Source organism: Crocuta crocuta, unplaced genomic scaffold (assembly GCF_008692635.1).
Source record: "Crocuta crocuta isolate KB4526 unplaced genomic scaffold, BGI_CrCroc_1.0 scaffold71, whole genome shotgun sequence".
Taxonomy (NCBI): Eukaryota; Metazoa; Chordata; class Mammalia; order Carnivora; family Hyaenidae; genus Crocuta; species Crocuta crocuta.
The window spans coordinates 1,760,399-1,786,175 of NW_027527548.1; the positions used below are offsets into that span (position 1 = coordinate 1,760,399).

Genomic DNA, 25,777 nt, shown 5'->3' on the forward strand with positions numbered 1-25,777 from the left:
CTGTAGAATAAGGATAGCAAACCTAGTCTAGCAGGGTTTNTTTTTGACAAAGAGAGAGACAGAGCATGAGCAGGGGAGGGGCAGAGAGAGATATGGAAACACAGAATCCGAAGCAGACTCCAGGCTCTGAGCTGTCAGCACAGAGCCTGACATGGGGATCGAACTCATGAACAGCGAGATCATGACCTGAGCTGAAGTCGACCACTCAACCGACTGAGCCACCCAGGTGCCCCAGGCTTTTTTTTTTTAAATGAAGTACATGAATTGCTTAGCGCAGCTCCTGGCACGTAGGAGGTGCCCCTTCGGTGTGCATTCCCCTTCCTCCTCTCTCCCTTTGCTTCCTGTCCCCACCACACGCCAAGCTCAGTCTGGGGCGTTAGACCTCTAACTCAGGATGAGGGCAGAGACAGCCATTTGGAAGCTTGTTGGAAAGGCAAAGGCCGAGGCCCCACCCCAGACCACTGACCTTCCCCCACCCCCACCCTCACTGCCTCCGCAGATCCACTCGGACTCGGACGAGGGCGACGGGGCCATCAAGTACACCATCTCAGGCGAGGGCGCTGGGACCATCTTCCTGATTGATGAGCTGACGGGAGACATCCACGCCATGGAGCGCCTGGACCGTGAGCAGAAAACGTTCTACACGCTGCGGGCCCAGGCTCGGGATCGCGCCACCAACCGCCTGCTAGAGCCTGAGTCGGAGTTCATCATCAAGGTCCAAGACATCAACGACAGCGAGCCCCGCTTCCTGCACGGCCCCTACATCGGCAGTGTGGCCGAGCTCTCACCCACAGGTGGGCAGCAGGCTCCGGGGGCGCGGGGCTGAGCCAGGGCGTGGGGGAAGGGGCGCTGTGGGGTTGTTCCCCTGCTGTGGGGACTGGCTGATACCCTAGAGGGGCGGGAGAGACAGGAACTGCCGCCCCAGGCAGGTGTGGGGGGGTACGGGCATGACACACACCCACATGCTGCCACACAGGCCCAGCCCCACTTACAAGCTCAGCTGACCACCTGGACACAGCCCACGAGGACACGGCTCCACACACAGGCAACATGCGGGCTCGGCTGACCACCCGCATACAGCCCTTCCCCCGAGCTCAGCCCCACACAGACACACCACAGCCCTTGGCCACGGCCCCTACACAGGCATACCTGTGCCTGGAAACACCTAGAACTGAACACAGCTGAAACGAGGCCCAGCCACACAACCGGACACGACCTCCCCCCCAACACAGCCACACACAAACCCGCTCAGGAAGCAGCCCCTGGGGAGCTTACGCACAGACACAGCCACCTACGGAGACACAGGCAAGAGCCACAAGCAGGCGTTACCCTCCCCCAGCCAGCCTCCACCAGAGTGTAGCCACAGCAGGCCATGAGCACAGCAACAGGGCAGGAATGCGGGTGCAGGCCGGTGTAGACACACACACACACACACACACACACACACACACAGCAACAGCACCCAGCTTCATTCCCTGCCCGCAGGAAACCCCAGCACACAGAGCCCCGGCCACCTGGGAACAGAGGTTCGCAGAGCCAGCTGAGCCCCAGACGCAGGTTCGGTTGCCCATGCCCGGCTCTGGCTGCCAACATGCAGGGGTGCTGGGGGGGCGCTGGGAGCGCACAGCGGTACGTGTAAAACAAGGAGCGCTCACGCCAGAACACCCGCGGGCAGAAGGAGCGCAGGCAGGGCCGCAGCAGAAGCGCATCTTCACATAGTGGGACGCTGAGGCTAAAGGCCGGGTGAACATGCCTGCGCCCGCAGCGGGCCCACTTCGCCCGGGGCTCATGGGCAAGGGGTGCAGCTGTCTCCTGCCCCACTGGGTGAGCCCAAGCACCTGCACGCTGGGCTCAGAGCTGCCCCTCTCTGGGCCTCCCAGTTCTCCTGCAGGGGGTATGTGAGCTCTGGAGAGAGGATGCCGTCAGCCCCCCTTCCCCAGATTGGGCTAAATCTGGCAGATTGGTGGGTAAAGAGCCAGCAGCCAGCAATGGAAGAGGAGGAAGTAGATGAGAGATAATGGTGGGCACTAAGGGATGCTGGGAGAACAGGGAAAGTGAGGGCAGGAGTGTGGGCGCAGGCTGGCACGCGCACATGCGCACGCGCGCACACACACACACACAGGTCCGTGCATATGCCTCGTATGCATATGCATTCACACATGCGTGGCTAGTCAAATGGTACTTTAAGGGCCGTACCTGCATATGACATGCTATGTGTCTATTCGAGTCTATTCATTCATTCACTTAGCAAGTATGTATGTGTGCTAGGCACTGGGAACATGGCATTGAAAAGGCAGACAAGTCTCCCTGTCATAGAGACATACTTCCTCCAGTAAACAAGTAAATACACATATCATTGGTCTGGGAAGGCTTATCTGAGGAGATGACGTTGAAGCAGAGACCTGAAGGTGGTGAAGGATGGACCTCGGGGGAAGAACACTCCAGGCAGAGAGAACCGCAGCTGCAAAGGTCCGGAGGAGAAGTCGAGAGGCGATCAGATTGTGCAGCCCTGTGGACCATAGTCAGGGCTTTGCCTTTTATGTTGAGCAAGCCGGGAAGTCAGTGGAGAAACTTGTTCAGAGGAGGGAGATGATCTGACTTAGTTTTAACAGGATCCTGTGTTGTTCTGTGATATTAGATGGTGGCGGGGCCGGAAGTGCAGCAGGGGCAGAAGCAGATTGTCCATTAAGAAGGATCTTGCAATTACCTGGGCAGGACACGATGGTGGCTTAGAACGAGCTGGGACTAGTAAGGGCATTGAGAAGAGATCGACTTTGAGGTATATTTTGAAAGTAGAGCTGCAAGCATTTGCTAATGGACGGGATGTAGGGTGTGAGAGAAAGACAATTCAGGGATGACTACGGAGATTCTGACCTGGGCAATTAAATCGATGGGATTCCCATTTCCTGAGACAGGAGGAGCAGCGGGAGGAGCAGATCTGGGGGACGGAGGGAAATCAGGAGTTTGGTTTCAGTCGTGCTGAGTTGGAAGTACTGATTAGACAGCCACGTGGAGATCTTGCAAAGACACTTCAATATACAGGCTCAGGGAGAGATACATCGGATACATTGGAAGTTTGTCAGTAACAAAGACCCATGGACTTTCAGAGCCCAGTGGTTACTTAGAAATCAATTTTGAAAATGGGGGAAACTGAGGCTCAGAGGGCCAGTGATGTGTCCACGGTCACACAGCAAGTCAGGGGCAGCTCAAGCCTCTGACTTCCTTGGTCCGGCAGCCCCTACTCACCGACTCAAACTCTGGCCCTGCCTCTTTTCATCCCAAAAGGACCTACACATCTCCATGTGGAAAAGACCGGAAAGGTGGTAAGAGATGAGGCTGGAGAAGGAGGCAAGAACCATACTTTGACTTGAGGGAAGTGCCGAACATGGTAAAGACTTAAGGGAGCAATGGGCATTTAGAAAGCCCCCTCTACTACAGTTTGGAGAACGAGTGGGAACAGGGGACTCAGAGGGAGGTATCCACCAGGCGCTTGTCCGTCACTTCACTCCCCACTTCAATTCTGAGAGGTGGTAGGACTGATGGTAGCATCCCCATTGAACAGATGGGAACACTGAGGCTCAGAGAGGAGAAAATGTGTACCTACCGTCACGTAGCAAGTCAGTGACTGAACAAGTCAGGGCTTGGGTCCCAGACTGTTGGAGGGGCAAGGGTCTTTGTGTCAGACTTTGGGGAACTAAAGCCAAGAGAAGGGCAAGGACACAGTCAAGGTCACCCAGATTGTTGGAGGCAGAGCCAGCTCCCCTCCCCCGGCCCAGGTTCATGACTATCAGCCTAAGGATACTCTCCCAACCTACTGACTCTGACATCCGGCTCAGGGAAGAGTCAGGCATTGGGACTCAACTCGGACAAACCAAGGAACCCAGGAGGAGGAGGGAGGAAGCAGAAATTAAATTAGTTTATTTCATTTGAGCAACTTTTTGAAGGGGAAGCAAATCTGACACTGGGGTGCGTGCCGAGACTCCAGGCAGCTTTGAAAATCAGTCACAATTACTGAGCCTCCTGATCTGGGCTGAGGAGGGCAGGGCCGACAAGCAGCACCAGGGTCTGGGCGGCTTTGGAGATCAGAGGGAACAGGGGCTCAGCTCAGGACATGAAAGGCAGTGGCGCTCGCAAATTAAACCACCCACAGCTTAAAAAGGAAGGGAAGTGTGCCAGGGGCCTCCGGTGAGCCACGCTTCTGAGGAGGGGGCACGCCAGCCAAGCCGAGCCTGATGCAGGGAAGCAGGCCCTGCCGCTGACAGTCAGGAGGCCTGCCTCCCTCCGTGACCTTGGGCAAGTCCCTGCCTCTCTCTGGGCACAAAGTTTTTTCTTCTAAGCCCTGAAGGGGTTCATTCATGCAACAGATATTTATTGAGTGCCTACTCTGTGCCAGGCACTGTTCCAGGCATTGAGGATTCTTAGGAAACCTACATACATATAGTGCAGGAGAAACACAGGAAAGAAATAAAGCCAATGTATTATCAGCCCTGTGGTCTAAGTGCTGTGAAGCTGAGGGAATTGGGTATTATGTTGGGGGAGTGCTATTTTAGATAGAGTCAGGGAGGGCCTTTCTTTGTAAAAGAGGACATTTGAAGGAACCAAGGAGCTGTGCGAAACAGTGGTTTAATACTTTGCCTTGCATCCACATTACAGTGTATTGTTAAAATACAGACTGATGCCCCTATTCCCCCAGGGTTTCTGATTCAGTAGCTCTGGGCTATTAGTAATGTTTGCATTTTTAATAAACTCCAAGGTGATGCTTCTATTGCTGGCTCAGGGACCACACTTGGAGAATCACTAAGCTGGAGGAAGAATGTCCAGGCAGTGAGAACAGCAAGTGCAAAGGTCCTGAGGCATAGTGTGTTTGTCATGTTTGAGGAATAGCAAGGGGTCATTGTGGGTGAAGAGGAGTAAATGAGAAGGGGAGAGTGTTCAATGAGATCAGAAGAGGTACTGGAAGCCGGATTATATAGGACGTTGTCACCACTGAAAGGATTTTGGTTGTGCTCTGAGTGCTGTGAGTGACATGATCTAGCTTATAGTTGTTTTTTTTTTTAATGTTTTATTTATTTCTAGGAGAGAGAGAGAGACAGCGTGAGCAGGGGAGGGTCAGAGAGAGAGGGAGTCACAGACTGAAACAGGCTCCAGGCTCTGAGCTGGCAGCCAGCACAGAACCCGACGCGGGGCTCGAACCCACGAACCGCGAGATCATGACCTGGGCGAAAGTCGGATGCTTAACCGACTAAGCCACCCGGGCGCCCCTAGCTTATAGTTTTTAAGGCCAACTTGTTGGCCACCATGTTGAGAATAGACTTTCGAGCACACGCTTGGAAGTAGGGAGATCAGTGCGGAGGCAGCTGCAATCGTGTAGGCGAAAGGTGAGGCTGACTCGGACCAGTGTAGGGGTAAGAAGGCATGGGATTCTGGATGTATGTTGAGGCTGGAGTCAACAGGATTTGTGAAGGATTGGATATTCCGGGGGGGGGGAGAAAGACAAGGCAAGAATGATGCTGAGCTGGGGAATGCTCCAGAAAGAGCAAGATTACAGCACAAAATTAAGACTTCACTCTCGGACATGTGAATATTAAGATAGATGTGTCCTAGAAATGCAAGTGAACTTGTCAAGGGGACAGTTGGATCTCTGAGTCTGGAGGTGAGGGGCATGATCAGGGTCAGAGATTCAACTTTGGAAGCTGTCAGCAGAGAGAAGGAATGTAAAGCTCGAGGCTGGATGAAATCAAGAGAGTGAGTTTTGAGAGAAAAGAGTTGGAAGACACTCTCTTCATGTTGGGGGCACCAGACCCCCACCCGTGAATGTCACAACCTATCCAGGGGACAGCAAGACTCCGCAAGACTTTCATGCCCAGTTCAACTCACCTACTTATTAATGCCAACTACGTATAAGACAGTATGCTTGGCACTGTTGAGGACACAGAAATGAGAAGTTCAATCCAACACACATCTATTAGCCACTACTTTATTCTGGGCACTGCAGGGGATGTAAAGATAAGTAATTGAATTAAATCCACAAATGTTTATTAACACCCATTATGTACAAGGCCTCCAGTGTACTTGGCTCTGTCAGGGTTGCAAAGATGAGTCACCTAACTTAGCAAACATTTATTAGCACCTACTTTATATATAGCCCCAAGGGGGGTAGAAAAATAAGCAGTTGCTTTCAATTCAATAAACATGTTTCAGTGCCTACTGTGTACATGGCAACTCTGCTCGGTATGTGGGGAGGCAAAGACACTCCCCTTGACCTCAAAGTGGTGTCAGATCAGTTTCATCTCTGGGGTCAACTCTGGTCAATTGGTAGTGACTGTAGGGTTGTGTTGAGGAGGAGTCTGAGGCCTCATTCAAACGCGGGAGAAAACGCCGCAATCGATTAGTGATGTCTGCTGCGAGCAAAGGCGAGAGAATGGGGTGGTTCGTCTGGCATAGGATTGGCCTTGTTGGACCCTGGAACTGGGGCTCAGTGGACTGTGGAAATGGGCAGGGGCTCTGCCATTGCTGGCTTTTCCATGTATTCCAATTCCTCTGTGAGCGGCATCTTTAAGAGATGGAAAAAGGCTGTTTTGTAGTACAGTCTGCGCTTCTCGGGACATTTACTAAATAACAGCTGTCAGCCAACACTGCTTTCACCAAGCTATTTCCCTTTATTCTCGCAATCCTGGGGAATAAGCAGGGCAGGTAACACTGTCCTCATTTAACCAATGAGGAAATAAATGCAGAGAGCGGTAAAGTAACTCGCCTGAGTTTCCAGAGTAAAGAGCTGGAGCCGGAACCAGACCCGGAACCCAGAAACAGAACCCTAACCACTGGCCTCAGCCTGTGTGGGAAACAGCCATGCACAGGGACCTGACAGCTTGCAAAAAGAACTTTCCCATCTGTGATCTCACTTCATTCCCCCAGGAGCTCTCAGGTTAGGTGTTGACATGCCCATTTCAAAGCTGAAGAAACTGAGGCTCGTGAGGGGGAGGAGATAAAATTGGAAGAGCACACTATCTGACTGCTGAATCGTGTGCTTGGGGCAGGGGGTAGGGTCAGGGAGGAAAGGAGGAAGGCAGGAGGCAGTGTGTTCCCCAAGGGTCTCATCTGGGGAGAGCAGCAGCAAGCTGGGAGCCTCCGATTGTCCTGTCTGCAGCCAGAGAGAGTGTAGCTCAGCAGCCCTCAGGCCCAAGCCAGGAATCAATCGCTGGCCTCTGCAGAGACAACTTCTAAAGATGTTTTTAATTAAAGTCCAGGAAGATCTATATGTGCAATATCTCCTTGCCTAGCAACGGCACTGACTCTCACCACCCAGGATCGGGGGCGGGGGGGCAGGACAGGAGATTTTTGGTGAGGAGAGGTGGCGGAGAAGAGCAGAGGCCCTGACCCTCGGGAGTCACCCCCGTGGTCCAGGGAACCTGGACAGTGAGGAGTGTGTCCATGCCTTTCTTGGTCGTTTCCATCAACAAATTATTTAACAAACACGAGCACCATCTCTAGGCCAGGCCCCGTGGAAAAGCGACAAAACCACCATCCTGACACACAGTGGGTGCTCTGTAGATGTTGGATGACTGAGTCGAACTGAATTATAAGCAAAAAAAAAAAAGAGTTTGTTTTCTGCAACAGGCAGAGGGATGCATCGCAGGCACTTACAATGTCTCTGCCCCAAACAAACAAAACCAGACTACTTCCTAGAGGGTCCTGTTTAAATGTGGAAAGGACAGAAGAGCATAAGTGTCTCAAACTGGAATGGAAGAGTCCTTTCTCTCCGGGGGGACAGATTAGAGCCCACAAATATTCAAGGGTTACCTGCATGGGTGAGTCCATGGCTGGGAGCTATGAGGAGAAAGTGAGGGGACAGTGCCTCAGAGATCCCTGAAGACCCTGGAGAAGTGTGTTTGTAACACAGGGCGGCCTCATCCAATCGAGCCAAAATTGCTTCTTCTATTTGTCCCCCCTCCCACTCTCTCCCACTCTCCTCTTGCTTAATATGTTTCGCTGCCTGTCTCTGTTTCTATATAAGTCTCCTTTCTGACTTTATCTCTGCATTTCTACTTCTTTCTGTCACATTCTGTGTTCCACTTTCTCCCTGTCTCTATGTATCTCTGCCTCTCTGATGCTCATTTCTCTGTCTCTGTCCTAATTTCTCCCCATATGTCTGAGTATCTGTTTTCCCACTTTCTCCCTGCCCATCTCTCTGAATCTCTGCCCCTCTAATCCCTTGTCTCTCTGTCTCTGACCCGCTTTCTACCCCCACCTCTCAGTGCCACCCTCTCTGCCACTGGTCTCTGGGCCTGCCTCCTACCCCTCTTTCCCTGACCTCCCCCTCCCTCCCCTGCAGCCACATTCCTGCGTCTCCAGCATATCATTAGGCTGCCCTGGCTGGGCTGGCGGAAGCAGTGGAGGCCAGCCCACTGAGCCAGCTTTGTAAGTGATGATCAAAGAGGGAGTTGGGAGGGAGAGTTTGAGAAGGGGTTTGTTTCCCGTGTAATCTGAACGTTCCCAGGGACTCGACAAGTGGTTTTTAATTTTTAATAGAAAGCATTCCGCGCAGTTCTGGCAGCAGCAGGGGGTGGGACTCATTTTTTATAAATGTTTGAGAAGCTAAATGTGAGCTGAGGGCTTCCCCAGGCCCAGCAGGACAGCAAAGGGAGGTAGGGAAGAGGCAGGATGGTAATAATTACAAACATCTTCATAATAATGACACTTGGTCACCTCGTTTGAGGACTCTGTTCTTTTCCAAAGTGCTTCATCTCTTTCATCTCATTAAAGGGCCTCCCTCACCCAGGGAGGCAGGAAGGAGGAGGTGTTATCTCCAGTTTTACCGAAGGGGAACTGAGGCCCAGTCGAGTTAGTTTTCCCACAGCCACACAGCGGGGATGACTTCCTTAAAGTTCCCTCCACAAAGCACCACCTCCTCCCTGAGCCCACTGGGATTCCTCCTGGGAGCTCCAGAGCCCAAGTTTGGGCCTCAGCTGGACCTCCCAGATAGTCAAGTTTAAGGGACAAGAAAGGAAATCAGGCTATGGTTTCCAGCTCTGACTCCATGACAGACCATGTCAGAGCCACCCAGATAAACCAGAGATGAGGGATGGCTATGCCCCCTCCCTCCTGATAATGGTGCCCAGGTATCTCCTGCTCCAGGCCAAAGACACAGCCCCAGAGACCTTCTGACCATGCAGAGAGAGGAATAAATGACTGAGCACTGCTACATATTTAGTTTTAGCAGCGATGTAAATCCACCATCTCTAGTCCTCAGAGCATCCCTGAGAGGCAGAGGGGCCCCTTCTAGATTAAAGGTGAGGAAAGAGGTCAAACAGGGAGAAAGAGTGGACCAAGGGCACAGAGTGAGGAAGTGGTGGAATTTGAACCCAAGACACACTGGTGCCAAAGCCCAGTCTCATCTCCTTGCAGGAGAGTCTGATGTCTCATGCTGATTTTGCCTGGGAGGAGCACTGAGTGCATGCGTCATCCTTGCTTCTTCCTTCCAGGTTTCGGTTTCAGTGCAGGCACAGAGTCCAGGAGTGTGACATGCTGGCTCCACAGACCTGGGTTTGAATCCTTCCTTACCACTCACTAATGATAGAACCTTGGGAGAGTCTATCATGAGAGCAAAGGCTCAATGACTCGGTTTCCTCATCAGTTCAATCAGGGGTTTGGTTTGGGTCCTCAGTTCTTAGCCTGGGATGCACTTTAGAATCACTGCAGGAGCTTTTAAAAATATGCTTGCCTTGCTCCACCCCAGGAGAGCCCTACTGAATTGGTCTGAGGTGGGGCTCAGCATCAGTTTTATTTTAAAGCTCCTAAGAGATTCTAATGTGCAGCCAGGTTGAGAAATACTGGTTTCTGTGCTCTCCAAGGACCAGCTTTTCCATATCTAACATTCCACATGGAACTCTAGGCTCTGGGATCCTGTTTACCCAAGAATCATTTGGGCAACCCTTCCTAGGCAGCCTGGATATAGGCCTTACTTAACCCCATGTAGCTCAACAGCTGGCTGGCATAAGCACCACGGACAGCGAGCAGCTCATCCTAGTCAATCCCAGTCCAGTTTCTGCACATCTGAGCTTGAACCAGCATCGGGTAGGAAGAATCCTGAATGCAGCTCCTTGCCCTTCCCCTCCTCTACCCTCCCTCTCTTTTCTCTGACCCTTCCATCTCTTACTTGCCTGTCTACTTCTACTCCTATTGACCTCCTATTTTAGAAGGCCAGACACATGTGAGTTTTGATATCAGATCGTCCTGGGTTTGAATACTGCTTCTTGCCAGGTGAATTTGGCCAGGCACTGTCCTCGGTTCTGAACTTGGGAATCTATTTGAGTTCTCACAATGATCCTGAGAGTTTGGGAGTAATACTATCCTAATTTCACAAATGAGGAAATTGAGGCACAAAGGGCTTCATTACTTCACTCAGCCTCATTTCCTCATTTGTTGAGTGGAAATCTTAGTAGAGCTTACTTCAAGCTTATTTTGCAAATTCCGTGAGATAATATACATAAGTGGCTTATCATAGTATCTAGCACAAAGTAAGTATTCAATAAATGTAATCTATCATTATCAAATAATGATATATAATAGTGGGTTTCATTATCACTTATTAGTAATTCACATTTTCATCCTTCTTTGTGTGTAGCAGTTTCCTCATCTGTAAAATGGGAATGATGCAGGATTGTACTGTGTTTGTTCCTATCAGCTCACAATAGGCAAATATTGATTTTCTGTTTTGTGAGCCAGTTGATAGCTTGAAACTGGCCCTGGTGAAAGTATTTACACCATGGAAATCAACAAACACTACAAAGCAGGGCATTCCACCCCATCCGTCTACCCCTTGGAGCCGATGGTTAAACACTTACCAGCATACCACTGCTTCCACACCATAGAGTTCACCTGAGGACTAAAGAGGGATTGGGCGTGATGGCCATTATAAAACACAAACTGCTGAATGTAGAGAGGATGACCCCGGGGTGGCCTTAGAGCAGCCACAGGCCTGGCACCCTTTTATCTGCCCATTCCGGGCTGCTGCTGACTTGTGAAGAAAGTAGGAGGGGGTCTGGAGCCAGGGGAGCTAGTGGTGAATCACTGACCCTTCACCATCCCCACGTGTCGGCATTAACTGTAATGGCTGCAATAAAGAATCCCGGATTGGGGAAATGATTCCATCATCCCCGCAGGAGTCCCTGGGATGCAGCCAGCGAGACAGGGAGAGAGAGAGAGAATGAGAGAGAGAGAGAGAGAGAGAGAGAGAGATCAGCCATGTCCCTGGGGAGTCACTCAGCCTGACATTGTGCCTTGTCCAAGGGTGAGGGGGAACAGGCAGAGGGGGATGACAGGGAGACCCTCTCTCATAACAGTTACAACAGCTACTATTTATTGAGCACCCACCATGAGCCTGAAGCTTTATGTATCTTCTCCCATTTCAGTATGTCTGTGAGGGAGGCATGATTGTACTATTGTATACTGGCATGCCTTGCCTCCCCAGACAACAACAACCTGCATTTATGAAGTTCTTGGCAAGGGCCAGGCACTGTCCTCGGTGCTGAGCATGGAAATCTATTTGAGTTCTCAGAACAATCCCAGTAATTTGGTAGTACTATCATCCTCATTTCACAAATGAGAAAATTGAGGCACAAAGGGATTTGTGACATGTTCAAGGTCAAACTGATAATAAGTGGCAGAGTCATCACCGATCATGATTCAGTACACTGGGCCACCATCCCCAGAGCCATTCTGCCTGTGTTGACCCTGCCACCCAGGAGGGCTTTGGTCTCAGAGAGTCCTGGGTTCAAATCCCAACACTTCCTCTCTCTGTGCTCTTGGTCAGATCTTTTTACCTGTTTAACCTGTTTCTTCACCTATAACCTAGAGGGGGCCCTCTCTGCCTCTCAGAAATACTATGAGGATTAGAGATAATGGATTTATGTGGCTAGTGAGGCTGGACATGTAGTGGGTGCTCAATAGGAATTTATTCCTTTCTCCTCTCTCTGTATAATAGGAAGCACCTGGGGTTATGTCCTTGGCTCTGGGCAGGAGACCCTAGGCACCAAGCATCAAGAGGGAGGGGGCTTGCTCAGATCCCTTCCCTAGCTTCTCTAGGCAACCCCGACATGGTTGACATGGAGCTGGAGCTGCCAAAGAAAGGCGCATTGCAGGGCTGGTTTAGGAGGCTCAGACTGGGAGGGGGGACACAGAGAGGAAAATGAGAAATGCAAAAGAGTGAAAAATAAATACATGTGTCTGTCTGGAATGATGGAGGGCCCGAGGCTGGAGGCGGGAGAGGCGGGCAGCGGGCTGGGCTTAGCAGAATTGCTGCAGTAGCACTTCCAGAGCCTCACTCATTAGCCGAGCAGTGAATGGGCCTCACCTCCTGGCATGCCACCCTGCTGGCCCAGAGTCCAACCCCAGCCGCAGGAGGGCCCCACCCAGAACCTCACCATCCCCTCCCTAGCAGGGCATCTGCTTGAAGTGAGGTCTGAGTCTCATCCCCTTGGGTCATATCATGAGCCTCCAAGACTCCCCCTTGGGTCTTCTACCTCACCCCCTGCTTTCTGGAAAGGTTCAGATGGCCCAGAAGGCTTTGCCTGCCTCTCCATCCAACCCCTCCCCCCTCTCCTCACCACCATCCTGTCCAGCTTCACGTCCCAAGCCCTGATTTCGTCAAATTGAACATGATGTCAAATTAGAGCCATCTCTGGGACAGGCTGAGAGAAGCTCCCAGTTTAATGAGGCAGCGTCGAAAATCAATAACTTAATTGCCGCTGTTTGATGGACTTTTATCCAATTTATACTCTCCCGGCAGCCTACGTGCGGAGCGTGTAGAGCATGTAGAGAAGTCTGTGTGTGTGTTGTGTGTGGTGTGTGTGTGTGTGTGTGTGTGTGTGTGTGTGTGTGTGTGTGTGTTCCTGGGGGCAAGGACTGTCTGGGCACCTACGGTGAGGGGTGAAGAGGGCAGGAGGGCTCACAGACAACTACTTTCCAAAAGGAATGCTGGGGCCTGCCATCCTTCTGCCCCAGATTCAAGTGACACTGGCCTCTGAGTCCCAGTGAACTTGGTTATCCTCGGCTGCCCCAACTCTCATCAGGTTGGGGGAGGGGGAAGAAGGGGGGCCGGAGGAAAGAAACAGAATTCCCTTGAGAAATCAGGAGGGGCTGGAGTGGGTAGAAAGACCCTTGCTTTGGGAGTCAGGTGTCTGGTTTCCAGTCCTGGCGCTCACTCTGACCTTATGACCTTAACTGGTGAAGATGACCATTGCCACCACCCACTGAGAGACTGAGCCTGGTCTGCCCTGAGAGTTTCAAATACATTCCCTCAACCTCAAAAACCCAGGACTACCNCCTACTTACTGACAAGGAGACAGATTCAGAAAGGCCGCTTTCTCTTGCCAGAGTCCCACAGCTGGGAGCCACCAAAGGGAGACTTGAATCCTGCTCTCATTCTATGGTGGTGCATGTGCCACAGGAAGGCCCCAGATCAGGAAGAGGGTTGGGAGTCGGTGTGGGGATGGGGACTGTGAGGGAACTAGTTTCCATGACCTTCAGCCTGCATCTCCTCCCCCAGCTTCCCTGGGGTGGGGAGGACAGGCACAGCGGCCCCAGGTGACCCCCGTCTCGCTTGGTCCCCCGGGCCCAGGCACGTCGGTGATGCAGGTGATGGCCTCGGATGCGGATGACCCCACGTACGGCAGCAGCGCCCGGCTGGTGTACAGCGTGCTAGACGGCGAGCACCACTTCACCGTGGACCCCAAGACCGGTGAGGGGCGGGGCCGGGCCAGAGGGGCGGGGCCTGGGCAGGACCGGAGGAGGGGCGCGAAGGGGCGGGGCCGGGGGCGGGCCAACGTCTGTGATCAGCCTTCTATCCAGACCACGCGGAGGATGGGACCGGAGCTGGGGGCGGGGGGGCGTGTTGCTGGTTCCAGGGCTGCCGAGAGGGAAGGGCGGCCAGACGGAAAGGGAAAGGCTGAGGAACAGAAAAGAATAGGCCGGGGGCCGCCTGCAAGACTGGCAGAGAAACAAAAATGCAGGATGCGGCCACAGGGGGCGCCCTGAAGGGACTTCAGAGGTCCAAACCAAGCGGCCCTCTCGTCCTTGGTGCCAAACTGAGGCTACTGTCTGCAGCCCTTAAGGGGTGGTTCGTACGTGTCGTTTGGGGGAGTCAGCTGGTGAAGGGCGTCTTTTCAGCAGCTGTGAAAGCTCTGTTCAAAGGGCAGTTGTTAAGGATCTGTTGGGAGGACCCCGTTAGAGAAGAATGGCTTCTTGGCTTCTTTTCCCTCCCCCAACACCACCAAACACAGTCCCCGGATTACGTCTCTGAGGGGCCTTGCCAGAGTGGTGGGGAGGGTAGAGGAGGAGACTGAGGCTCAGACAAGAGAAGGGCTGCGCTGAGGTCACACAGCGGGGCGCGGTTGCTGATGCCAAGCGGTGTTCTCCCGGTGCCTGCGGGGGGAGGGGCAGGGCAGGAGGGAAGGCGGGAGGTGAGACGTCACAGCACAGAATGTTTATCCGGTGCCATCTTGGGACTCCCAGTCCGGTGGGGGCTGGGGCACTTGCATGAGCAATTAGGATGCAAGGTTCTGGAAGGTGGTAGCAGCGGATCCCCAAAGGCTAAGAAAGCGTGGTCCTGAACGGGATTTAGAGACGGGCATTCTAGGCAGAGGGCATGGTGCAGGCAAAGAACTAGGAGGGAAAGAACAGCCTGAGGCATGAGGGGAATTGTAAGCAACCCAGGACCGGGGGAAGCAGGCAGGCTGAGATGTGATGTGGGCTGGCTGGCAGGGGCCCGACTGGGCCCAGTATAAGGCAGGCTCAAGACCTTGGATTTTATTCAAAGGGCAATGGGGGAAGGTGTACGTGTGTGGTGGATCTGGGTTTTGGGCTTTTGTTTGTGTGTTTGTTTCGTTGGGGTCAGGGGTTGAGGATTCCAGGCTATGAACACAGTTGTAATTGTATTATCTTACACATAGTATCTTTGTCATTTTTTCTCTCCTTACAAAAGTAAGGAGACACTCAATTTTCGGAAACTCTCAAACATTTAAAAATGTAAAAAAAAAAAAAAAAAAAGAAAGAAAGAAAAAGAAAAATATCCCTACCCTCATCTCCAGTAATTGCAGCTCCCACAGGTAGCCACTTGGTGTATATATTCTATGAGATTCTGGACTCATTCACTTGGAAAATATTAATTTTTTTTTGTTAATAGATAACACATTTCAGGGTTCAAAATTCAAAAAGTAGTTCAAACATATTTAGTGGAAATTCTTCACCCCTTCCAGTCCCCCAGCCACCCAGTCTGTGTCCCCAAGGCAAACAATGTAATTTTCTTGGATATCTTTCCAGAGCTATTCTATGCATGTACAAGAAAATAGGTACATGTACTTGTTTTATTTTTTTTACACAAAGGGTAGCTATAAACACACACTATACACACTGTTTGCCTTCTTCACTTAACAATACATCTTGAAGATTATTCTATATCAGTACATAAAGAGCTTCCTCATTCTTTTACTTAACAGCTGTTGTGGATACACTAAAATTTATTTCACCAGTCCCCTACTGATGGACACTTACGCTGTTTCCAATCTTTTGCTACAACGAACAATGCTACAGTGAATAACCTCATACATATATCATTTTGTGCTTGTGTGAGTATATCTGCAGGATAATTTTCGGGAAGTGGAAAAGCTGGGTCAAAGAGCACATGCATTTGGAATCTGGCTAGATAATGCCGAAATGTACCAGATTACACTCCCGAGAGCCACATAGGAAGGCTCCTGTTTTGTCCTCCTCACCCACACTCTGGGTTCATTGATGACTTTTAGGCAGGGAAGTGACATGCTCAGGTTTTCATTTTAACAAGATCCCTCGGGCTGCTCTCTATAGCATGGCTCAGAGGCAGGAATTGTATTCAGGGAGACTCAGTAGCCTGGGGTGCCCAACAGAGAGCCCCAAAGGACAGACACCAAGGCCTGCGCCTTTTCTCAGCCCCCATGCTCCTTAACCTGCTCCATCTAGTTAGGGAGCCAGAGATGACACAGGATTGGTGGTGAGGGTTAGTTGAGGTGCTAAGGAGGGAGAATGAAGAATGACAGTGAGATCCTGCCAAGGGCAAACCTTGGGGACCTGGATGAATGCAGGGGACTAGATTGAGGGAAGAATCTGGGGGTTCCCAACGTTGGGTTGTGGGTGGGAAGGGGCCCCATCTAGAGAAACAGGTGGAGGAATGTGGATCAAGAAAACTAGGAGCAGAAGAATGAGTGAATGTGCCCTGGCATCTGGTGCAGAGCTAATTAATTCCATTTGAACCATAGTGGCTTTAAGATGAGCGAAGGGGAGGAAAGAAACATTTAGAACGTCTAGGGGGTCATCTGAAATAGGGGCCCAGAGCTCTCTGAATAACTGGGGCTCTTTAAGCTTTGGTTTCCCATGCACACAAGAGGGATAATAAATTCCCATCTCACATGATTATTGTGAGGGTCCAACGGGAGAGTTCCTTCATTCATTCAACAACTCTTTATCGAGTGCCTACTAAGTGCCTGGCTCTGTTCTAGGCTCTGAGCATACAGCAGGAGGCAAATCTAAGACCCTCCCGCCGCAGAGCTTTCATCCAAGTAGGGAATACGGACAGTAAGCATATTCATGTGTAACAGAACGTCGGGTAGCAACAAGTGCTAGGAAGCTACCGGAAGCAGGGTAAGGGGATAGACTTAGCTGAAGAAATCAGGACAGGCCTTTCTGGGGAGGTAACCTTGGGCAGAGACATGAGTGAAGTGAGAGTATGAGTCTCTTGGTATCTAGGAGGGAGCGGGCAGGCCAGGGGAACAGCAAGCATATGAAGTGCTCAGCGCAGTATCTGGTACCAGCCTTCATTCATTCAGCCTGATTAGGGGGCCCTAGATGTGATCCCTTTCAGAAAGGGAGGAAGAGACAGGATGTGGAAAGAAGGGAGGGGCCAGGAGTGAGCAGATAGAAGACCAGACTCCAAGACAGTGAGGAGGGTGACCAGGTTCTAAGCAAGAGAGTCCCCTCTTGCAGAGAGTTAGGCAAGTGGGAGGCCGTGGAGCCCAGGGGGCGGGCCAGGAACAGCTCCCTCGAGGCCGGCAAGTGGGCGCCGGGCAAGGAAGGTGAAGAAGCGCACATGAGGTCCTTGTCCTAGGGTCCTCGACTTTCTCAGTCTGCGAAGGTCTTTGCTGACATTTCCCAGGAAGGCCCAGATGGCCCTCCCCCNCCCAGCCCCAGCTCTATTTCCCCAGCCAGGAATATTCCGCTGATGCGGGTCTATATTTAGCAGCTGCTGCGAGGTACAGTCTGTTCTCGCTGTGCAGATAGCAGGGAGCAGCGCCGGAACGGGCCCTGAGAGGAAGGTGTGAGGGAAAGGAGGAGGCGGGGTGCCATGAGGCCGAGTGCCAGAAGAGGAATTAACTTGTGTGTTTTAAAGGCCAGGCCTGCCAGCAAGCCCCCCACAGGGGCTACAGGGATGGCATTTGCGGGCTAATGAGGCATCACTTGGGCTCCAGGGCCCCTTCTGCAGAATTTGGGGGGGACAGCGGGGGTGGCGAGGACAAGAGCTGGAGCTGGGGGCGATGGGTGAGAGCAAGGCTGCAGAGAGCAGAGGCCAGGTTCTAATCCCCAGCCCCCGCCCACTACCACCACCCCCGCAGGAATAGCAAGACTCAAGATACCTGCTGAAGATTCTCAACTGGGCACAGACATGTCTGTTTTCCTGGGATGGATGAAACAACCCTTGGCTGAGGACCTTCTAAGTGCCAGGTCCTGGGGTCAGGAGGATAAACTAGGTCTGGATTCTGCCCCCACGGGGCTTTTGTTCCAACAGAGAAGCCAGACACCAACAGACAATGACACCCAGACTGGGAGAGGGGAGACAGAGGGTCTGTGGCAGTAGGCCGGGCAGTCCAGATGTTTATTGAACACCTACTACCCATCAGATGATGAACAAGGCCAGTATGAATCTCCACCCTCATGAAACGTATTTATCGGGTCCCCAGATCCAGGATTTGAGGAGTGGGGGGGGATCATCAAGGCATCCCCAAAATGTGAGACCTGCCACTGGAAAATTTGTCCCATTTAATTGCAGCCCCATTTTATAGAATAGGAAGCTGAGGCTCAGAGGGACCCAAGCACTTGCCCAAGGTCAGATAGCATGTAAATGGTAGAAAGGAGACTTGAACCAGTCTGTCCCTCCTTTTTGTACTGCCTCATATCTGACTCCGTGGCCCCTATGCATAGTAGGTCCTCAGTAAATAGTAAGTAGCATAGTAGGTCCTCAGCAAGTAGGTCTAAGAAGTGAGTGAATGAAGGAATTTGCAGAAGGTTTCAGGAGCGACTTTCATGGGCTGATCTGGGAATCCCTCCCCCGCCCCTGGAGCCCTGGTGGGAAAAAGGCCCAGCCTCCAGGATGCTCCTCCCAGCAGCAGAAGGTGGTTAAGTGGGGAGCGGAACCGAGCAGGCAACAAAATATGCCATCAATTCTTCCCACTCCTCTAGATAAAGTGACTTTACCACTGCTCCTATCAAGAGGTGAAGTCTTGAGGGGTGCCTGGCTGGCTGAGTCTAAGAGCTTGAGACTCTTGATCTCAAAGGCATAAGTTTGAGGCCCTCGTTGGGCGTGGAGTTTACTTAAGAAAAAAAAAAAAAGAGGTGGAGCCTTAAATCTGAGAGCAGAGACAAGGTTCCACCAAGTCCCAGATTAGACCTGAAGAGACCTTGTGGCCTTCACGCTTCCTCTCCCAAGACCACCATGGGAGGAAGCTAGCCCAGCCTGTAGATTCAGGAGAAGCCCCAGCTGACAGCCAGGACCGACTGCCAGGTGTATGTGTGGGGCCACACTGGGCCCTCCAGGCAGCTGATGGGCCTCCAGGGAAACGCAGCTGCATGAGTGAGCCGGGCAGAGGGACGGGCCCAGGAAAGTGATTTCTCCGTCAGCAATCTACGCGAGATGACAGACTGCCCCCAGACACAGTGACTTAAAACAGCGACAATTTATTATTTGTCACAATCCTGTGGGTTGGCTGGGCAGTTCTTCTGCTGGGGTCACTCGCGTGGCAACAGTCAGCTGGCCATCAGCCAGGACAGCTGGCACGGCCGGGCCCCTCCCTCCGTGTGGCCTTTCCTCCTGGGCTTTTCTTCCAGCACAGTGGTCTTGGGGTTCCAAGAGAACAGGCCCCAGCACCCAAGGGCTAGTTGAGCCTCTGCTTTTGTCACACTTGCTGATGTCCCGTTGGCCAAAGCAAGTCGCGTGGCCAAGGCCAAAGTCAGTCCCGGGGCTGGGACCTGACCGTCTACATGCCTTCGTGATCAGTCTCCAAGTGAAAAGCGTTTAGTGTCCCTGCGTCCTCTGGACTAGACGTGGCAGCGACAGCAAGGACCTCAGTCGGAGCCCCGCCCCCAGACCCCCCTCCCCCCCGCATGAGCACAAGCTCACAGATGCACAGTGGTCCCGAATCCCAGCGCCCCTCGGTTCAGTGAGGTCCTGGATGCAAAGCGAATGCACACAGCTTAGCGTGCGGCAAGGGCTCCAACCTCTCAGCTCCCTTCCTGGCCCTTCTGACTGGGGCCCTCCGGGAGGCCCTGTTTCTGACCTGGTGGTCACTCCGCCATCAGTCCGTCTGGTTGCTCTCTCCTTTCCTCCCTCCCACTGCTTTTCTTCACCCCTTCCCAGCCCTGTGTCTCCCTGTGGTCTGTCTCTGTCGTTCTCTTTCTTTCCCCACTCCGTTCTTCCCCTCCCTGCCCCTCTCGCTCCAGGCCTCTGGCTTTCTGTTCCTCTCTGTGTCCTCCTAAGTGCGCATTTGCCTGCTTAACCACTCCCCTCTTTCCTTCTCTCTTTCCGGGCTCCTTAGGTCTCCCTCACTGTCTGTTCCCTCTCCTCCCCGTCTCCTTCTCTGTCCCCAGTGCCTGTCTCCCTCATCTCTCTCCTCCTGCTTCTCACTAGGTTCCTCTCGTCTCTCTTCCCCAGGCCTCCGTGTCGTCTCTCTCCCCTCTCTCGTGTCTTTTGCTCTTTCCCTCCTTCCAGCCCCGCCCGGCAGAGAATGCAGGTGGGCCCACCTTCCCAGTTCAGTCCCTGCTATCTGGGGCTGGAAAGCCTCAGCTGATAGACCAGCAGAGCCCGGGGGCCCTACCCTCAGCACCCGAAGGGCGCCCTGTTCACAGACCCAGTGTTGGGGCGCAGCACCTGGGTCAGGTCAAGGAGGGCCTGCTCTGACCAGGATTGGGGTTGGGGGGAGCGTCCTGCAACTGGCATCTAGTGGGTAGAGTTATGCCACCCCAAATGGCCATAGTGCTAAGGTTGAGAATTCCTGTTCTTCAGGGAGGTATTGTACCTGACCCATTTTACAGATGAGGAGGTTCAGAGGAAGGGATTTGCTCAAGATCACATGGCCCCCAAAAATGGCAGATCTGGGATTTATCCCAAGTTCAGCTGCTTCTAAGACTCCTCTGTCCTTGGGAAGACCATTCTCAGTAAAGGAGAGGTCAGCAGGAAGCCTATTGAGGGGCCTCGGAGGCCGCCGATGGAGGGCCTATACGGTTCTTAATTAGATAGATGGCACATTTCCATATCTCCAGTGATGCCACAAAAGCAGGACCACCTCCTTGATGCCCTCCCCCTGGCTTCCCCAGCTACACATGCAAATACACACACACACACACACACGCACACACATACTACAGCCTCTCCCCTCATTCTGTTGCCTTTATTGGAGTCTGGGGGCTGTTTGGGGACATCAGGAGTTGGAGATTGGGTTTTATGGGGCGCATCAAGGGGCTGCTGATGCATGACTCCACCTGGCGCTCAGGCCCCAGGCACCACCTGTCACCACCTGGTACTCGGCAGGTTGGAGTGAGTGGTGGGGGAGGCTCTCAATGCCTCATCAACTCTCCCCTCCACCTTGCTCTCCCACTCGGCAGAGAGACAAGGAGCTTGGCCTTCTGCTCGGCAGAATTATTCTTGCGGTCACCCCCATTCCTGCCGCCCCCGCCCCTCCTGCATTGACAGTTTGAAGGATCATCGGATCAGTGATCAGCCAGTGCCTGGACAGAGAATCCAGGGCTGGGCCAGGGCACAGGGACCTCAGTTCTGACTCCATTGTGGAGAGGGGGATGTGAAAATAAGAGTGTGCACATGTAGCTGTGAGTGTGCATATGTGTGGGTGTATATGTGATCACACGTATGTTCTAGTGTAGGTACTGTATAAGTGTATGAGACGTACCTAGTGTATGTGCCAGGTGAGTGTGACTCCCGGTCGTGCACAAGTGGGAGTGGGAGTCCCATTCACTTAACACTCACCAAGCTGCTGGTCCTTGCCTGGCTCTGGTCAGTGCCACTGACAGATGAAAGAGCACATCTGTCTGAGCAGATGTGAGTGTGAGTCATCTGTGTGAGCACATCTGCATGAGCGTGTGGGTGAGTGTGCCCCGGCGTGTGTGCTGGCCCCCAGCCCGCATCTGTACTGTTGCCTCTGCGGCGTCTACTGCGCTCCCCTCCTGAACTTGCCCGAGCCCCGCCTCTGCCCGTGGCGGGGTCTCCGTTATCAGCCGCCAGCGCGTGGGGTGTGCAATCTGTGGCTTCACTTCCACTAACCCACAGGCGTGATCCGGACGGCCGTGCCCGACCTTGACCGCGAGAGCCAGGAGCGCTACGAGGTAGTGATCCAGGCCACAGACATGGCGGGCCAGCTGGGAGGCCTCTCTGGCTCCACCACCGTCACCATTGTGGTCACCGATGTCAATGACAACCCCCCCCGCTTCCCGCAGAGTGAGTGAGGCCTTCCCGGGGGAGGTGGTCACATCTGCATCTGTCCCGGAGACCCCCCAGCACCCCTCCCCTCGGGCTGCCGTAGTGGGGGGGCCGTGGGTGTCCAATCTTTCTTCTAGGCCACCAACCGACCGCATGACCTCATACTTCCCCTTTGGCTTCGGCCAGAAGAAGGACTCGAATCTGTCTGTCTGTCTGTCCACCCAAGTCACCCCCTTACCCCCAGTGCCCCTCCAATCATGCCTCTTGCGGAGGAAGTCCTCAGAGTCTGGTTCCCCACACAGCCTGTAACACCATAACACCGGTACCTTCCCTCCCCTCCCCCTGCTTCCATCCGGCCCCTCGCTGCTCCTCGCTCACCCCCTGCGCTCTGCCACAGACCCAAGCTTGCAAAGGGTAGAACTGGTGGGGAGACGGGGATGCAGGCAGAGACGGCAGCCAGACCCAGGCCGGGGTCCGCCCATGCTGCATGGGGCTGAGGTCTGGAGTGACAGGTCTGAGCCCACAATGACCCCAGAGGACAGGATCCTGTGCTTCTGAATTAGGGGGGCCTTTCCACTCTCCTGGCACAACAGGAGATGGGAGGGTGGTGCTCTGGCCGAGTCCCCGGGCTCCCCGTCGGCCCGGCCAGCCCCTCTGTCCAGGCTCGGGCCGCGAGCCGCGCCAGGGAAGCCGCCGAAGCTGGCAGAGACTAAATGCCGCGGGGAGCCGGGCTGATCCCTATCAGGGAGCCATTACTTGAGGTCTGCTGCTCTCACATTAGGCCCGCCACAGGGGACTGACCCCCGCGAGATAAGGGAATCCAATCCCTTAGCTGAGAGCACACCATCATCGGGGGCCTTAGCCCAGACTCAGAGCCGGCGCGGAAATGGGCCCGCCCGCTCCCCTGGCCCAGGCGCACTGCTGAGGGGGGCGCTTTGAGGCAGCGCGTAGAGGGGAGGGGACCGCCCAGTCTCGTGCCCAGGTGTGCAGGGCTCTGTGCGAGCTCTGAGCTGGAGGCCGTGGGGCAGAGCAGAGAAGAGGGACCCCGGGCCCCAGGAAAACTCGTCTAATCATTCATTTATTCATTCTTTCTTTATTTTGAACATTTTTTTCTAAGTCTTTTTTTTTCCAATGTTTTATTTATTTCTGAGAGAGAGACAGCGTGAGCAAGGGAGGGTCAGAGAGAGAGGGAGAATCTGAAACAGGCTCCAGGCTCTGAGCTGGCTGTCAGCACAGAGCCTGATGTGGGGCTTAAACCTAGGAACTGTGAGATCATGACCTGAGGCGAAGTCGGATGCTTAACCAACTGAGCCACCCAGGCACCCCCTTTTTTTTCTAAGTCTTTTTTTAAAATTTATTTTGAACACTTCTTTATCGTGAGCTATGCACCCAAACGGAAGGGTGTAAAATATAAACATCTCGTTTAGCAAGTAATTCTAAAGCGGACACTCCCGCAGCCCCAGTGAAGACCCCCAGAAGCCTCCACGTGCCTTTCCTGATCATAACTCACCCCCACACCCCCTCCCCCGGAGTTACCCACAGTCTGCTTTTGTGACTGCCACCTCTTTGCTTTCGAGTCACTTGACCTACATTCGCATCAGCTGACATCACACCTCAAGTTCACCTGCTTTCCTTAACCTTCTATAAACAGAATCCTACCGTACAACCTATCTGTGTCTTGCTTTTTTTCTCTCTTGAGATTATGTGTATGAAATCGTATGTAATGCTTGGGGCTATAATGTATTCATTCTCATTGCTGTATACTGTTCCACCGTGTGCCTATTCTATGTTGATGGACGTTTAGTTTGTTTCCAATTTGCGGCGGTTATAAATACGGCTCCCTACATCGTTGCACCTTGCTGATCATCTCCGAGTCCCGTTTTGCACGCATTTCCCTAGTGTGTACACAGAGGGCTAGAAGAGCTACCTCGTGGGCTATCCTCACCTTCAGCTTTACTAAATAAAGCCAAACTCCACCCCGTGAGAAAATGCACACATCCCCTGTACGACACCCTCACCAACACTGGCTGTTGTCAGACTCTTGAATTTGCGTTAACCTGGTGCACGTAGACCCATCACTCTTACTCTTCTGCATTCACCCACTCCCTAGTCACTCACACATTTCATTTATGTGACAGTTTGGGGTTCTGCCAGGCTTCGAGAATGCCCGATGAAGAAGAGACGTGGTTCCTGCCTTCCAGGAGCTCACGCCCCAGACAGAGGAGAGAGGGGAGGGCAGGAAGCAGAAAGGGAGAGGGAAGTGCGGGAAGCCTGATAAAAATGGGCTGAGCTTGGTGGCCCTGGGGCACAGGAGCAGAGCCTGGAGGTCAGTCTGAGAAGGCTCCCTGGAGGAAGGAACGTTCAGTAAGACTGAAAGAAAGGTAGGAACTGGGGAGGGCACGACAGAAAGGAAAATAGAGGGAAGGCCTGAGATGAGGCAGTCTAAATACCTCAGGCAGGTCGAAGCTGGGGTCGGGGAGATGGAGGCTGAGGCTGCAGACGTCGCCAGGGGCCAGGCAGCAAGTGTCCGGCGGGGCAGGCCAAAGGTCTCAGACAGCTCCACCTGAGGGCAACGGGAGCTATGGAAGGGATTCAAGCAAGGGAGTGGCGCAGTCAGCCTGTTTCAGAAAAAGCCCCGCGCCGGCTGTTGTTGTGTGAGAATCAATTAGAGGCAGTCACTTCGCACACGGGGTATCCATCCCCAGCTCCACGGCCCCCGCTTCACCTGCACTGGCCCATCATTTAGCAAATCACCCTCCTCTCGGCCTCAACTCCGGGAGGAGAGCGAGGTACTGTTTGTGTCCCATCTGACCTCCTTTCTTCTGGTCTCTGCTCTGCTTCTCCCCTCCAGCCACAGCGGCCATCTTGCCATTCTTCAAACATGCCAGGCATTACACCCACCCCAGGGCCTTTGCACCTGCTGCTCCCTCTGTCTGGAATGCTCTTTCCCAAATATCTGCTTGGCTTACTCCCTCACCTCCCTCAGACTTTTGCAAAAATGTCATCTTCCCAGTGAGATGACACTCTTCCCTTTCTTGATTACCGGACTTAAAACTCCACACACACCCTCATCCGTATTTTCCCTTCCCCTTCCCCTACTTTATTTTTCTCCAAAGTACCTATCACCATTTGATATACTGCATGTTTTACTGATGTGATTGTTTGTGTCTTTCTCTTTCTGTTAAGAGGAAAGCACTGAGAGCTGGGATTCGGGTCTGTTTTGCTTGTTGCCATAACCCCAGTGACTAGACCTGCATCTGAGATGTCATAGGTGCTTAATTAATAAATATATGGAAAGGAAGGAACATCGTCATTAACACCAACAGCAACAGAAAAATCAGCATGGAGCCCCCACTATTATCTTATAGTTTGTTCCATGTACTGAGTGGCCCCCACGTGCCAGGCTCTGTACTAAGCACTTTCCATGTCTCATCATCTAAGTTCATCAGGATAATGGCAGTGCTGTTAGGAAGGCGCTATTATTATTTCCATTCTACAGGTGAGGAAAGTAAGGCTCAGGATTCCACAGCCAGGGCGGACTCCAGAACCGGGGCCTTGATCACTGTGCGCCTTGGTGCCCCTGGTGGGCAGATGGGGAAACTGAAGCCCCCAGATCTGCAGGCACGTTCCCTAACTGATCAGCAAATAAACCCAGGGTCAGAATGAGGAGCCTCCTCTTTGCACCGCCCGCTTAGGAGCCCCTTGCAGACACTGTCCTCCCTGGAGCCCAACTGGACCCCCCTCTCCTGTCCCCTAAAGCTGGTGGAAGTCGGGGTAGGGGCTGCCCCCATCCCTGTTCACAGCTGTGTCCCCTACAGAGATGTACCAGTTCAGCATTCAGGAGTCGGCCCCCATCGGCACGGCTGTGGGACGAGTGAAGGCCGAGGACTCAGACGTGGGCGAGAACACGGACATGACTTACCATCTCAAGGAGGACAGCGGCAGCGGCGGCCATGTGTTCAAGGTCACCACGGACAGCGACACTCAGGAGGCCATCATTGTAGTGCAGAAGGTGTGGCTCCCACCCCACCCCACCCCCACCCCCAC

At 53.1% G+C, this 25,777-nt stretch overlaps 1 protein-coding gene across 1 annotated transcript in view; it reads left to right on the forward strand.

Moving 5' to 3' along the window:
• CDH22 (cadherin 22) overlaps positions 1 to 25,777 on the forward strand; it is a 76,613-nt gene that overhangs the window by 18,822 nt on the left and 32,014 nt on the right. Inside the window, exons 3-6 of the mRNA XM_077766654.1 lie at positions 500 to 794; positions 13,619 to 13,738; positions 21,581 to 21,748; positions 25,549 to 25,742. Of these exons, the coding sequence (XP_077622780.1) occupies positions 500 to 794; positions 13,619 to 13,738; positions 21,581 to 21,748; positions 25,549 to 25,742 (777 nt within the window). The remainder of the gene's footprint in view (positions 1 to 499; positions 795 to 13,618; positions 13,739 to 21,580; positions 21,749 to 25,548; positions 25,743 to 25,777) is intronic.